The sequence below is a fragment of the Chlorocebus sabaeus genome, chromosome 3, assembly GCF_047675955.1.
Source record: "Chlorocebus sabaeus isolate Y175 chromosome 3, mChlSab1.0.hap1, whole genome shotgun sequence".
NCBI lineage: Eukaryota > Metazoa > Chordata > Mammalia > Primates > Cercopithecidae > Chlorocebus > Chlorocebus sabaeus.
In genome coordinates, this window is record NC_132906.1 from 38,262,636 (window position 1) to 38,277,849 (window position 15,214).

General features: G+C 35.7%; 1 protein-coding gene and 1 long non-coding RNA gene across 3 annotated transcripts in view; one reads left to right on the forward strand and one right to left on the reverse strand.

The window, feature by feature from the left end:
* The window catches only part of DIAPH3 (diaphanous related formin 3), a 506,525-nt gene that overhangs the window by 352,010 nt on the left and 139,301 nt on the right, over window positions 1-15,214 (reverse strand). For both annotated transcript variants that reach the window (XM_073014378.1, XM_073014377.1), the window contains 3 exons: window positions 6,038-6,112; window positions 5,881-5,950; window positions 513-649 (listed from right to left, as the gene is read on the reverse strand). In XM_073014378.1, the coding sequence (XP_072870479.1) occupies window positions 513-649; window positions 5,881-5,950; window positions 6,038-6,112 (282 nt within the window). The remainder of the gene's footprint in view (window positions 1-512; window positions 650-5,880; window positions 5,951-6,037; window positions 6,113-15,214) is intronic.
* Window positions 2,444-15,214, forward strand: part of LOC119620061 (uncharacterized) — a 31,907-nt gene continuing 19,136 nt past the window's right edge. Inside the window, exons 1-3 of the long non-coding RNA XR_012092593.1 lie at window positions 2,444-2,850; window positions 10,909-10,996; window positions 14,759-14,877. This is a non-coding gene — a long non-coding RNA (uncharacterized lncRNA). The remainder of the gene's footprint in view (window positions 2,851-10,908; window positions 10,997-14,758; window positions 14,878-15,214) is intronic.

A 15,214-nucleotide genomic window follows, 5' to 3' on the forward strand; every position in this document is an offset into this window, starting at 1 on the left:
TTACAGCACTAGTATGTGCTTTATGCTCAAGGACTTTGTACCCTCAACCAGTAAACCACAATTACATAAATCATTTTCTAGTCTGCCTTACATATAGATTTCCAAATCATAATATGTTTGCTTTTACAAGGGGATAGAGAAGACCTACAGTTTGAAATAATTCTATCTGGGGGAAAAAAAAAATCACATAAGAAACAGAACCGTTTGTATATTTCCAAAGCCTTCATTTAGAATGTTTTAAATTTAGGGTTTCAGTTAAAACAAAAGTTTAAATATGATAAAGAAATCAGTTTTTCATAGAAGTATTTTAGCCCATAACTAACAAATCAATTAAGATAAACAATTATTACTCAAAAATTTCCGGCCAATAAGAATCTAACTTAGCTACTTAAATATTTAAACATTTATTTAAATTCTAGTAAATTCTAGCCTAGAGTAGATAATGAAACATTAAATGAATCAATCTGTATTAAATTATTATATGATTAGAGAAAAAGGTTGATAACACTTACATGCTTTCCTCCCCTACAATGCATACCGCAGAGAGAAGTTTAACCACATCTGTCATCATATTGGGGTGTCTGGGATCCATGGCTTTGGCCAATAAGGAAAGACTCCTCTCCTCACTCATAATTCTTTCCAAGCCATACTGTGATATTTTGAAAATAAGATGTCAAATGTTAGAAATTAATTAGAAAAATAATGCCCTGAAGGAAATGTAATTACTAAAAAATTATTATAGGATAATATATTTTTACACTTACCAAAGCTAAAAAATATAGACTGTGTAACACTCTAAAAAGTTCATGGCCAGGCACCATGGTTCACACCTATAATCCCAGCACTTTGGGAGGCAAAGGTGGGAGGATCACCTGAGGTCAGGAGTTCGAGACTAGCCTGAGCAACATGGAGAAAACCTGTCTCTACTAAAAATACAAAATTAGCCGGGCATGGTGGCACATGCCTGTAATCCCAGCTACTTGGGAGGAGGCTGAGGCAGGAGAATTGCTTAGACCTGGGAGGCAGAGATTGCAGTGAGCCGAGATCGTGCCATTGCACTCCAGCCTGGGCAACAAGAGCAAAACTCCGTCTCAAAAAAAAAAACAAAAATTCATAAGGGTATTCACTTTATGTCAAGAACCACAAAACTAAACCAAATAAAGATAACTCAAGGTGATTTTACAACAATACAGCTGATAATTATTAAGACAGGTTAATTAGCCAAATGGAGAAAGAGGGAAGCAGTAAGAAATATGGGATTAGCCAACAGAAACATATGAAACAAACAGCCAGATACGGAACCAGACACTGAGGTCATGAAAATCTTTTTCCTGGGAAGGAAGGTTGGTAAGAGATATATTATCATAAGCAAACACACAGATCAGCACTGTCCAAGAGAAATGTAAAGTAAACCACACGAGTAATTTAGAAATTTCAAGCAAGCAAAACTATTTTCAATAAAATTAATCCAATATATCCCAAATATTATCATTTCAACATATAACCAATATAAAACATTTATTGATGACATTTCACTTTTTTCTTCCTAAACAGTTGAAATCCAGTGTGTATTTTACACTGTAGCACATCTCAATTCAGACTAGCCACATTTCAAATGCTCAGAAGCCACATGTAGCTACCATATTACAAAATATAGGCCTAGATATTAGCATTTAGTTCATAAATAAGCAAAAACTGAAGTATGATTTGGGCAATTACCATGTAGAAACTGCCATAATGGACACAGGTATTCTAATCACAAAGGTATTTATTATAAGGAAAACAATGTGGTTGTAAACTCATTCTATAAATGGGACGATTGGGATTAAGAGAAAGTTTATTTACTACTGCCAAGAAGTCAAATCCAATTAGAAGATAAGAAATTATGTTAATGACATATCTATGAAAGATAACTGTCAAAATACAGAGGATGAATAGAAACAATAAAACAGTACTATTTACCTAGCATGCATCTCAGAGGATCCATCTCAGAGGATTAGTCATGAGAAATTGACTAATCAGAGTTGCTACCAAACACTAAAAAAGGGCCTTATTCTCAATTACAGGCCTATGAACTAAACTCAAGATCAGCACTACATGTAAGCATCAAAGTTGAATCTATAACCAGCTTAGACCCAAGTACTTTGATTGTTATAAAATCCTGTTTATAACTTTCCTATCTTGTATATGGCCATTTGTACTGGACTGAAATATTGCATTTACTTTAAACCACTATCTAAGAAACACAGGAACAATGGGGAAAGTGCAAGGAAAGGCCAAGGGCCCCAGAATATGAATTTTGGAGAGATTACTCTGTCTTGTTTTGGAGAGATTACTCTGTCTTGTTAGTAATAGGGAAAAGTTTACAACAAGACAGCTAAACAGTCAGGAAATACTTACTTTTATGATAGCCTGGGCTATTACCTAACTGGAAAAAGAATGAAAAGGCAGGCATAGGACCAGAAACTACAATATGCCTTGATAATCATTCCAGGGAATTGTCAGGTTTATAAAGTACCACTTAGATTCAATTCAGAAAGTCAGTCAATGATTACCAAGTACAGAAGAGCTGGCTCTGTCCTAATAAACCTGGGAATTGAGTAAAGCTTGCCTCTAGTATTCCCTTTCCCTTTCCCATCTACCTGGCTAACACCTGCCCTTCTAGAATCAGAATCCTGTGACTCCTCCAGCCACCCAAGGTGACTCATGCTGACTTCCTCCAAGTGATACTACCTACCTTCTCTGTCAAGCCCTCTGTCCCTAAACCATCATGTATAAAAGGTGAAATAGGAGCATACTCTGATTTCACAGTTTTAACTGTCATCCTGTGACCCCAAAAGTCCATCCCAGGTAACATTCTCTGATTTTGGTAATGCAAAAATGTGTCACACTCATTTTAAGACTGGAATGAGGCCAATTACCACTACTCAGTATATGTAAATACAGAATTGCTACTTGTATAAAATTACTCTCAATTATTTAAAACACACAGTAAAACAAAACAAAAACTGTTGACTCTCTGTGAGAAGTTGTCAACTTACCAGTGCTAGGATTAAAGTATATTTAATGAGGGCTGTTTTAGGTTAGAGAGGCATGACAAATTTTGAAAGGTCTAAGGATGTATCTTTCTTGAATGTCAAGGACACACTCCAGACAATATGATAACTGGCCTGTTCTAAACTGAGGATCAATGCCAGGTTCCACCTGCATTCCACATGAGGCCTATTATTAGCTAACAGATGGAATTTCAGGCACTGAAGATGATGTTTTAGGTAGAAGAAAGTTAATGCCCTAAATCCTCATGTAGGATGCCCAACATCTGGACCCACACAGCATGACTACTGGTGCTGAGCAGCCACCCACAGTGAGTTAATCCCAGTAGCAGAAATAATGTGGGTAAAGTTGCTGGCTTCAGGAGCAAAGCACCCTCACTTTGGGTGCACTCTTCAAAGCAACACACACAAAGTTAACTGACCAAACTGAAGCCTCTGTTCTAATTACCTTTCAATTTGAATATACTAACTTTTCATCCTTATTATCTTTTATTTTCTTTCCCCTAGGCAATTAAAATTCTCTTCTATTTAAAAAATACTCTTAGTCCAATTTAATGTTATAAGAAATTCACTTTCATGTAATGTTATCAAATTTGCTCATTAATTGTATAATTAATTACTAGTACCAAATAAGGCACATTTTTTTCCTCTTAAAACTTAAATTTTCATCATTCAATGAATGCTAACAAATACTGTATAAGTGAGGTTTAACAAATTTTGTACTTACAGATGTGATCAAATAAAGATTAAGAAAACCATTAACCAATCTTGAAGGGAAAAAAACTTTACCAAAAATTTCACATATTGCTAGGTTTAGAGTTCAGACACTATAATACTAAGTACCAATAACTTAACTTTTTATTCTTAATAACACAGATAAAAGCACCAGATAAAATGACAATATTTTATAGGTCCACGTATATAAACTACAAGTAACAAAAATCTCTTAAGAGGATAATAGTATATTAATTAGAAAATAAATAAAGTTCAATCTTCCTCAGATTCATTCTGAAACAAAGAAAGAATATTATCTTCTATTTACCACCTTACTTTAACCATGATATTCTTCTAAATTCAAATTATGATCCAAATGCCCCTTTGGTTTAAAAAAAGTTCCTAGATTTTTTCTACTTTCGGCCTTTCCATCACCAACAAAATTTCCAATTGCTATATTCTCACTCTAGAAAGGGCTTTCTAAACCAGTTCTATGTACTTAGTGGGAAAACACCTTTCCCTATCAGCAATTTGATTCTTTCATTCATTTACTCTTAAAACAGATACGTAAAAAGCTATCTTATATATCTAATATCTGATTTTCAAAGAACCATGAATTCAGCATAAAAGGAGTTGTGATTCCTCCATCATATATTTTCTTTGAAAATAATATCTGATTAGAGTAGGAAAGGAAGAAAAAACATTTCATTAATTAAAAATAGAAAGCTTACCTCCATAAAATGCTTAAAAATACATTGTTTAATAAGACAAAAATAATTAGAAAATATAAATATTTGCTAATACATTTAGTAAAAGAAATACAAAATAAATCTTAATAATTTATGTACTAGTACTTAAGTGTGTAGCCCTATAAAAGTTTATTTTTAAATGAGAATAAGGTAAAATATTATAAATTAAAATTAATCAGAAATATACAGATGGTTTTGATATAAAACAAAAATAATCATACCACCACAGGTAAAATTTCCTCCCATGCTGTCTAACAGCAACTTAAACACCTATCATTACTTCACACATCATGAGGTAGATGTGTTTAGATGCTGGAGCTTAAAGAAACGGCATAAGATAATGCTAATTTCTGCAGTTAACAGTATAAAAGCAAAAAAGAAACATTGCTAGATAAATCTAAAATCTAACTTCAGTAAAGAGCTTAAGAATTCTTCTTTTTTTCTAGTATTTTGTTTTGTTTTGCTTTGTTTTGTTTTGTTTTAGAGACAGGGATTTACTCTGTCTCCCAGGCTGGAGTGCAAGGATTCAATCACAGTTCACTATAACCTCAAACTCCTGGGCTCAAGCCACCCTTTCACCTCAACCTCCTGAGTAGCTGGGACTACAGGCACATGCCACCATGCCCAGCTATTTGTTTTATTTTTTGTAGAGACGGCGTCTCACTATGTTGCCCAGGCTGGTCTCAAACTCCTAGCCTCAAGCAATCCCTCCTGCCTCGATATCCCAAAGTGGTAAGATTATAGGTGAGAGCCACAAGCAGGTTTCTCCCTTCTAATGTAAACTCTTTATGCAAATTCCTCCATATTACATTTGTTCCCAATATTACATCATTGCTCCATTTCTGAGACCTGCTTGTATCTGTTTACATTAATTTCATTGTAGATTTTAAATTCCTAGAATATAAGAAATCTTCCCAACTTGAACCTTTGGTAATAAGTATTATTGCAGCTCACATTTAATAATCATGATCTTAAAGCTGACTCATGCCATACTTTTGAGAGTTAAGAGAGAGAGGAAATTAAGGAAGGAAGAAAAGAAGAAGACGAGGACAAAAAAGTGGAGAAAAGGTGGTGGAGGGAGAGAAAAAAAGAAAGAAGATGGGATTGGGGGTGGGCAGGGTTGAGGGGGAGGAAAGGGTGGGGAGAGAGAATTAACCTACACATGAGGAGTTCAGCATCAGAAGAAACTTCACTATCAAGTTTCTCCTATTGCAAGACAGTTGAAACTAGAATTCAAGAAAATTCAATATTTTTCCATCATGACTGAAAAACACATCAGAAGGATATATCCTCACTTTACTGCAACTGAAAATCATATATTACAAAACTGGTCATGGACAAATACTAATTACCTATGTACATACCTGCGTATTCATCAGGGCTTTTAGACACTGTATGACTTTATGTTGATTTTTCTTTACAACTTTTTCTTGGCTGTATTGACATAAAAATAGCAGTGTTGGAATTATAATTGGACACATGAATGATGCTTACTTGAAAATAATTATTAGCAATACTTACATTTTTCCACTAATCAGTTTTTCCAAAATGTCTAGTAATAATCCAAGCCCCTCATGTCCAAAGTTTTCCACCCAACTGAAAAACAGAAAAAAGATAGTCACACATTGTCAGTAATGCAGCTTGTGTTATCATAATGTTATATACCTACAAGTATTTTATATTTGCTATATTCCTAATTGTAACTAAAACATAAGAATAACACCACACATAAAAATTATTCATGACTCACAATCTTGGTTGCAAAAGAAGCAAAGATGGGATATGCCAATAGTGTGCTAAACTCTGCTTGCACAAGTTTGTAAGAGCAGACTGTGCACATCTCTTACATGCTTCATGTTTAGGGACATCACATGGGTAGCTTGAAATCAGCCACAGTGAAAGTATTCACACCAAAGAAACTGGCAAACCAATCAGAGCCATCCCTGCCCACGCACCCAGAGCTGGCTCTAAACATTTACCAGCACACCACTAATTACTGCCTATTTGGGGCTATGCCAAAGAAGACAAATTGTACAAGTGAGTAAAGATCTATGGAGGAAAGATGTAGATCAACATAAAGAAAAAGATTATTGGCAAAAATTAATCAAAAAAAGGAGATGCTTTAGCAGAATTTCCCAAACCACTGAACTACATTCCTATAAATGTTAAGAATTTCCTAAGTTTCAAAGTTCAGTCGATTAAAAAAAAAAAAAAAAAATGCATTGCTGGTTTTTAAATGAGTATCTCCATCTTCAGCAAATGAAACCTGTCCCATAAACCCACTGACCCAATCACAGGACTTTACATAACTAGAACATTACTGTCACTAAACAACAGCTTGCCTGGATCACAGGAAAACTACCTTAGTAGAAATGAATACCTTTTTTCAGTGGAGATTAGTAAACCTAGGCCAATAAATAATACAATGATAATAATCTGTTGCCAAAAGAATGAAGGAAAGAAAAGATATACATGTGTATATTTATTTGGATGCATGTGCTTATATATGTGATTATATGTATGAATATATATAGTGTTTGAACAATAAGATGTTAAAAACAAAATTTCAGCCAGGCACAGTGCTCCTGCCTGTAATCCCAGCACTTTGGGAGGCAGAGGTAGGTAGATCACCTGAGATCAGGAGTTTAAGACTAGCCTGACCAACATGGTGAAACCTTATCTCTACTAAAAATACGAAATTAGCCAGGTGTGGTGGTGCATGCCTATAATCCCAGCTACTTGGAGAGGCTAAGGCAGGAAAATAGCTTGAACCCAGGAGGCAGAGGTTGCAGTGAGCCAAGATCACGCCATTGTACTCCAGCCTGGGCAACAAGAGCAAAACTCCATCTCAAAAAAAATTTCAAGGAATGAAAAACAGAACATTATAAAGAATAAAAACAAGCTTAAGTCATACATCAAAAAATACCAAAATATCATTTTTTCCTTAAGATACAATATAACATTTCTAGTGAAAACAAGACAATAAAAACCAAATGCAATATATTTATATAAAAAATACAAATATTATTTAAAATCCAGCTTCTTCATTTGCACATTTCTGTAAACACAACTTGACACCTATCAATGTTGAGGATTTCTGATTTTACAAAAAAGAAAAAGAAATTTGCCATTTAGATTGGCAATCTCTTGTCAGACAATATTTTACTCATATCTCGCCAGTGAAAGCCATGAAATAACTAATTTTTAAAACGTACTTAAACAGGAAAGATACTCTCTTGTGAAAGACTGAAGATTGCTATTATAGTTAAGGTAAGGAAAAATGTTAAACAGAGGTTGCTGTTTTCAAACCAGGATGCTACTTCAAAAGTGAAGGGTTTACTCTTTACTGTTAGCGACAGACAGATTACCAATAGGCATTTTGAATCTTGTTTTCATGATTCATGAAAACAACACAGCATCTCACTTAACTGTTTGCCTTGTTGACATCCTATTCTGAATTTATTCCTATTTCACATGCAGCAGGGAAGTGAGAAGTAATCTGAGAGTTTTACTTGGGCTGACATTGAGATGCATGGAGAGAGACTGTTCATAAGGCACTCCTCTTTAATATTTCACAGAGGGCCTTCAGTATTTTGTTTGAAGTAAATTTTCAACAATCTGCATATTGAAAAGTACAGCCACAAAGATATTCTAGAGCCAATATAAATGGTTTCAGATTATTCATACTGCTATCACCTTTAATCATTGTGAAGAATAAAATCACTGTTCATCAAACTGCCTCACACCAAAATAGGCAAAGTAATTTTAAATTATGTGAATATAACGAAAAGACCTAGTTACACTTAATATGCTTATATTATGACCCATTATAAAATTTAAGAAGCACAAATCCATGTAAATCAGTAAGTTCTTTGATCTACATAATTAATTTAAAAAATAGCTATTTAAAATTTATTACCCTTAACATAATTATAACTAGAATAGTGGGACTCATAGATGGTCTAAAGTCAACTATTTCTAGACCCACTGTATAACTCTCTCCTAAACTACAGAATATGAACTATTCAAATACAATTTATGCCTACTCACTCATTTTATATATAAACTAATTCTCTATAAAACAAAACTTATTAAAGTTCCATGTAAAGAGGCATTAAACCAAATCACTTCATCTATTACAATCTTTTAAGTCACTGAGGGAATTTCTCAACAACAATAAAATGAGAGTTGGGCAATGGCCTTCTGAAAACCAGATTACACATTATATTTCATAAAACATGTCAAAAACAAGAAAAGTGGGACAGGGTACAGGGAAAGAAAACTGAGACACTTGACAACCAAAGAAACAATATAAGAATTAAAAGAAAGCTAACAAAAGTACTTATTAATAAGATCAAAATTAAATATGCATAAAACGTCTCCCTGTTTTCTTAAAAATTTGCAAACTCAACATACTGTTGTATTAACAAGTGTCACTCATAAAGCAATAATCTCAAGTGTTTCACTCTCACCCCTACTATTTTCAGCAATATTATTTTTAAGGACGGGGTACGAAATCACTTCCTATTTCCACTGGAAAAGATGTTCAAGATAAAAAGTGATATTGAGTAGGTAGGTCTGCTGTCTTGACAGAGGTTTATTGAGATCCATAGCTTTCTACAAAAATGAAAAATTTCTCATCATCAGTGTAAGAAGCAACCTAGAAAAAAATTATCAACTGATCTATAAATGATCAATCTCCAGGAACTAAAATCTGCACTATTTCTTCTGTGCCTATCAGCACAGTACCATCAGGCATTATGTGGTTTAACTATAAACTGCATTCATGGATAAATATGCACATGTTTCTTTTTCATGAATAGAAATGACATAGAGATCAGTATGACATTTGTATCAGAAAAAACTGTTTTAAAAGAGCAACCGTAGTGTGCTAAATACTAATTTAACACAAAATCTACCTCTTAAAATTCTGTAACAGGAAATATCAAACTCCTCTAATTGCCTCAAGGAAAACTTCTAAGTATATTACCCTTTAGCACTCCTAGTAGGGGTCTCAATATAGGAGAAAAGAAGAGATGAATTTTAATAAAAATTAAACAAACAAACAAAAAAAAAAAAACAGTGGGAGAGGGAGAACAGATTCCCAGAATTACAATGTTTAACCCGCCTTTAAATGGTCAAAAGCAGCTTAGGCTTTGAAATTCAGTTACTACTTCCAGAAATACAGGATGAAGAAAGTGTATAAAGTGCTTTCTGACATGTTGTTGGCTTTAGGAAGCAAATACACTCAGTCACCTCATTGAGCAATACAGGCAACAATCAGGTCTCAGATTTATCTCCTGGCCAAAAGGAACAAAGCACTCTCAAGTATTTTTCCCCAAAGATTGACCCTCCTACCTTCCTTCGTTTTGTTTAAAGTACTACCTTTCTTCCCCGATGTGCTGTAGAAAGGGAAAGACAAATGCATCACGAATTATAATGGAATTAATCTTGGAATTATTACCCTTATGATCTGGAATAAACATACCAGATCATAAGAGCAATCTCAGATCATAAGAGCAATCTTACCTGATGCATACTCCTTGAGTATAGGGACCATTTCTTATATATCATATTTATTCAAGCATGGGATAGACTGAGCACTCAATAAATCATTTTATAATGAAACTAAGTCCCTTCTATTGTTATATATAAGAGGTTACAGTAACTTAGAAATAACATCTAGGTCTGCTGATAACCAGGCTTGTGGCCTTTATGTATGCAGAAATAAACACAGAGATGACAGATCTCCACACCATGACTGAACCTGTCTCAACCTTCAAGCTAGAAATTTCAATTGCAATTTCAGAACTGTTATTTATTCATACTGAATCAAAGATGATAAATCCAAAGACAGGGTCTCACTCTGTCACACAGGCTGGAGTACAGTGGCACAATCATGTCTCATTCCCCCCTCAACCTCTTGGGGTCAAGCGATCCTCCTGCCTCAGCCCTCCTAGTAACTGGGACTACAAGCATGTGTCACCACATTCATCTAATTTTAATTTTTGTAGAGATAGGGTCTCACTATGTTGCCCAGGCCAGTCCAAACTCCTGACCTCAAGTAAATCCTCTCACCTTAGCTTCCAAAAGTTCTGGGATTACGGGTGTAAGCCACTACGCCTGGCCAAGTCAGCCTTTATTAAAGGGAACACCGTGTTCTTGATACTGCACTAGATACGAAAAATACAAAACTGAATAAAGTATGTTCTCTGCATGTTCTCTGCCCTTGAAAAGATCACAGACTAGTGGTTAAAACAAATATCGAACAAAATTATTTCCATAATGTAATAAATGCTATAGTCATGGCTCTCTGGGAACAGAACGTACAATATCTACCTCTCTTGGGAACTTCAAAGCATCTGCTGTCTGACTTGAGTCTTTCTAAGCAGGAGGGTATACACATGAAGACATTAAACATAAAAGAAATGGCCTGTGCTGAGCAACAGAGAAAGCTGTATCAGAGATAAAACCAAACAGGTAAGAAAGGACTTGATCTTGAAAAACCACATATATAATGCCATGGGCAATGGAAGGGCATAAAAGGACTAGGCATATGTAGTAAAGAAAGTAATTCTACCCTTGCCCAACAAAAGATCTGCACATCTTAAACTCAGAACCTATAAATATATTAGCTCATGTAGCAAAGCAGAAACTCAGGTTGCAGATGGAATTAAGGTTGCTAATCAGATGATTTTAAAATAGGAAAATTAACCTAGTTTATCCAGGTGGTTACAATCTAATCATATAATTCTTAATTTCCCAGTTTAGTTAGACAGATGAGATGAAAGAAAGCGAGTCAAAGCATAAAAAGGGATGGGCACCCTGGCTCACACTTGTAATCCCAGCACTTTGGGCGGCTAAGGTAGGTGGATCACTTGAGGCCAGGAGTTCGAGATCAGCCTGGTCAACATGGAAAAACCTCGTCTCTACTAAAAAACAAAAATAGCCGGGTGTGGTGGTGAGTGCCTGTAATCCCAGCTACTTGGGAGGCAGAGGCAGGAGAAACCCTTGAACCCAGGAGGCGGAGGCTGCAGTGAGCCAAGATGGTGCTACTGCACTCCAGCCTGGGCAACAGAGCAAGGCTCTGTCTCAAAAAAAAATAAAATAAAAATAAAAGGGACTCAACTTACCTTTACTGGTTTTGAAAATGAAGGAGGCCAAAGAAGAGCCAAAAAATGTAGGTAGACTGAAAAACCTGGGAATGGCCCTCAACTGACAGCTAGAAAAGAAATGAGTCTTAAGCCCACAATCACAAGAAACTGGATTCTGCCAATAACCCAAATAGACAAACAAATTGAGTCTCTTATTCATAAACACTAGATGTCTCCATTTATTTGGATCTTCTTTAACTCCTTTCATCATTATTTTGTAGTTTTCAGCATAAAAGTCTATGGCTAATTCATTAAAATTACAATTATTTTTTGAGCAATTATGAATAGTATTGTGTTTTTAATTTCATTTTCCACAAGTTCATTGCTAGTACATAGAAATACAATTTTATATTTTTATCTTGAATCCTGCAACCTTGCTGAACTCAGTGATAAGTTCTAGCAGTTTTTGGTAGATTTCTTGAGATTCTCTATGTAAACAATCATATCATTTGCAAATAGGGACAGTTTTATTTCTACCTTTCTGACCTGCATGCCTTTATTTCCTTTTCTTGCTTCAGTGTTCTACCTAGAACTTCCCCATGGTGTAAAATAAGCATCCTGAAAGCAGGCATCCTTGCCTTGTTCTCAATCTGTCTTAGAGGGAAAGCATTTAGTCTTTCATCACTAAATAGAATATTAACTACAGGATTTTTTTAGATCTCTTTACCAAGTTAAGAAATTTCCCCTCTGTATTAGTTTCCTGGGGCTGCAGCAACAAAGTACCACAAACTGAGGAGTTTAAAACAACAAATATATTCTCTTGTAGTTCTGGAAGCAAGGTGTTCAAAATCAAAGTGTCAGCAGGGCTGCTGCCTGGCACTCTGGGTAGAATGCTTCACTGCCTCTTCCTAGCTTCTGATGGAAGCTGCCAATCCTTCCAGTCATCACATGAGACTCTTTCTGTATCTCTGCTTTCTTTTTTTAAGGACACAAGTCATGTTGGATCAAGACTTTACCCTACTCCCTTATGACCTCATCTTAAGTAATTACACTGCAATGACTCTGTTTCCAAAAAGGGCCACATTCTGCAGAGAGAGGGTGTTAAGAATTTACATATATCTTTCTAGGTTTACAACTGAACTCACCCTCTATTCCTACTTTTCTCAGAGTTTTCATTATGCACAAGTGTTGAATTTTGTCAAATGCTATTTCTGTATCGATTCAAATGATCAAGTGACTTTTCCTCTTTTGCTTGTCAATACAATGCATTATATAAGGATTTTTGTAACTATATTCATGATGAACGTGGGTTTGTAAGTTTGAGGGTTTTGGTTTTGTTTTGTTCTATCTTGGTACTGTATTGGTCTGGTTTTGCTATCAGGTAATTCAAGCCTCATTTAAAAGAAAATTAATTTTTCTCTGCTCTGTTATTTTCTGGAAGAGACTATGGAGAATCGGCATTAATTCTTCTTTAAGTTTGTGGTAAAATTCTCCAGTGAAATCACCTGCACCTGAAGATCTTTTGCTGGGGAGGAGGAACTTAATTCTCTTAATAGTCAGAGGGCCATCCAAATTATCGATTTCATATTGGGTGTGTTTTAGTAGTTTGTGTTTTTCAAAGAACTGATCTAGTTCATCTAAGTTGTTGAGCTGTGTATGTAAAGTTGTTCAAAGTATTTCCTTATTACCCTGTTGATATCTTGGTAATATTTCCCATTTAGTTCATGAAATTGGCAATCTGGCCACTGCTTTCAAGATGTTTTTTTTTATCTTTAGTTTTCAGATTTTTTTTTTTTTTTTTTTTTTTTTCCAGACAGTCTTACTCTGTCTCCCAAACTGGAGAGCAGTGGTGCAATCTCAGCTCACTGCAACCTCCGCCTCCTGGGTTCAAGCAATTATCCTGCCTTAGCCTCCCAAGTAGCTGGGACTACAGATACACACCACCATACTCGGCTAATTTTTGTATTTTTAGTAGAGACGAGGTTTCACCATCTTGGCCAGGCTAGTCTCAAACTCCTGACCTCAAGACACCCACCTACCTCAGCCTCCCAAAGTGCTGGGATTACAAGCGTGGGCCACCGTACCCAGTCTAGTTCTCAGGAATTTGACTTTGATATGTTTGTGTGTGAATTTCTTTGAGTTTATCCTGTTTGTGATTCAGTTTACGTAAGTTTATATCTTTTGCCAAATTTGAGAACTATTCAGCCACATATATATATATACACACATATATATATATATATGTATATATTATTTATTTATTTATTTATTTTGAGACAGAGTCTCACTCTGTCACCCAGGCTGGAATGCAATGCGCGATCTCGGCTCACTGCAACCTCCTCCTCCTGGGTTCTAAGCGATTCTCCTGCCTCAGCCTTCCGAGTAGCTGGGACTACAGGCACATGCCACCACACCCGGCTAATTTTGTATTATTAGTAGAGATTGAGTTTCACCATGTTGACCAGGCTGTTCTCAAACTCCTGACCTCAGGTGATCCAGCTGCCTTGGCCTCCCAAAGTGCTGGGATTACAGGCATGAGCCACCGTGCCCACTCTATTCAGCCATTATTTCTTCATGTACTTTTTTATCCTGTCCTCTTTCTCCTCTCAAGACTCCAATGACAAGAATGTTAGATCTTTGGTTATAGACCCATAATTCCCTATGACTCTGTATGTATTTTTTTTCCCAATCTATTTTTTCCTGGTTGTCCAGATTGTATACTTTCTATCATTCTATAATCTAGTTCACTAATTCTTTCCTTTCAGCCTCATGTTTTGCTTTTGAAGCCCTCCAATAAGCTTTTTACTTCAGTTTTTGTATTTTTCACTTCTAAGATTTCCATTTGGTTCTTTAAAAGAAGAAATAAAGCTTCCTCTATTTCTTTGCTGAGACTTTCTATTTTTTTTCTTTTGTTTCAGCACATTCCTATTTGCCTATTGTAACACTTTTATGATGGCTGCTTTTCAAAAGATTCTTGTCAGATAATTCTACCATCTCTGTCATATCAGTGTTGTCATCTATTGTCTTTTTTCACTCAGTTTGTGATTTTCTCACTTCTTGGTATGACATATTTTTTATACTGAAGCTTGAAAATTTGGGATATCATGTTAGAAGATTATATAAATCTTATATAAACCTCTTATTTCAGTAAGCTTCCTGTGGCACAGTTCCAGTGGAAGAAGAGAAAGCATCACCTTGTTACTGCAAGGTGGAAACAGAAGTCCAAGAGAGATTCTTTGTTACCACCTGGCATGGATGGGAATCTAGGCACTCCCTGATGGAGAGAAGGACTGCCTCATTATGCTCACCATGTAACCTACAATAGCACTATAGAAGGGGGATGTGGACGTCTGTTATCACTGGGTAGTGGTGAAAGCCCTGACTCTATTGGCCTCTTTGGACACAATGCCAGTGGGGAGGGGGAAGAATGCCTCGTTACTGCCATCTGTAGGTAGAAATCCAGGCTACCCACTTTGCTTTTTGATAGTGGGGACAGGCGGTGGGGGGGGGTGGGGATGGGGCCACAGATTTCTTTCTGTGGTATTCAGCAGAAATATAGAGCAGTTATTGCCAACATGTTCTGTCTTGTTTGCTGCCATTTTTG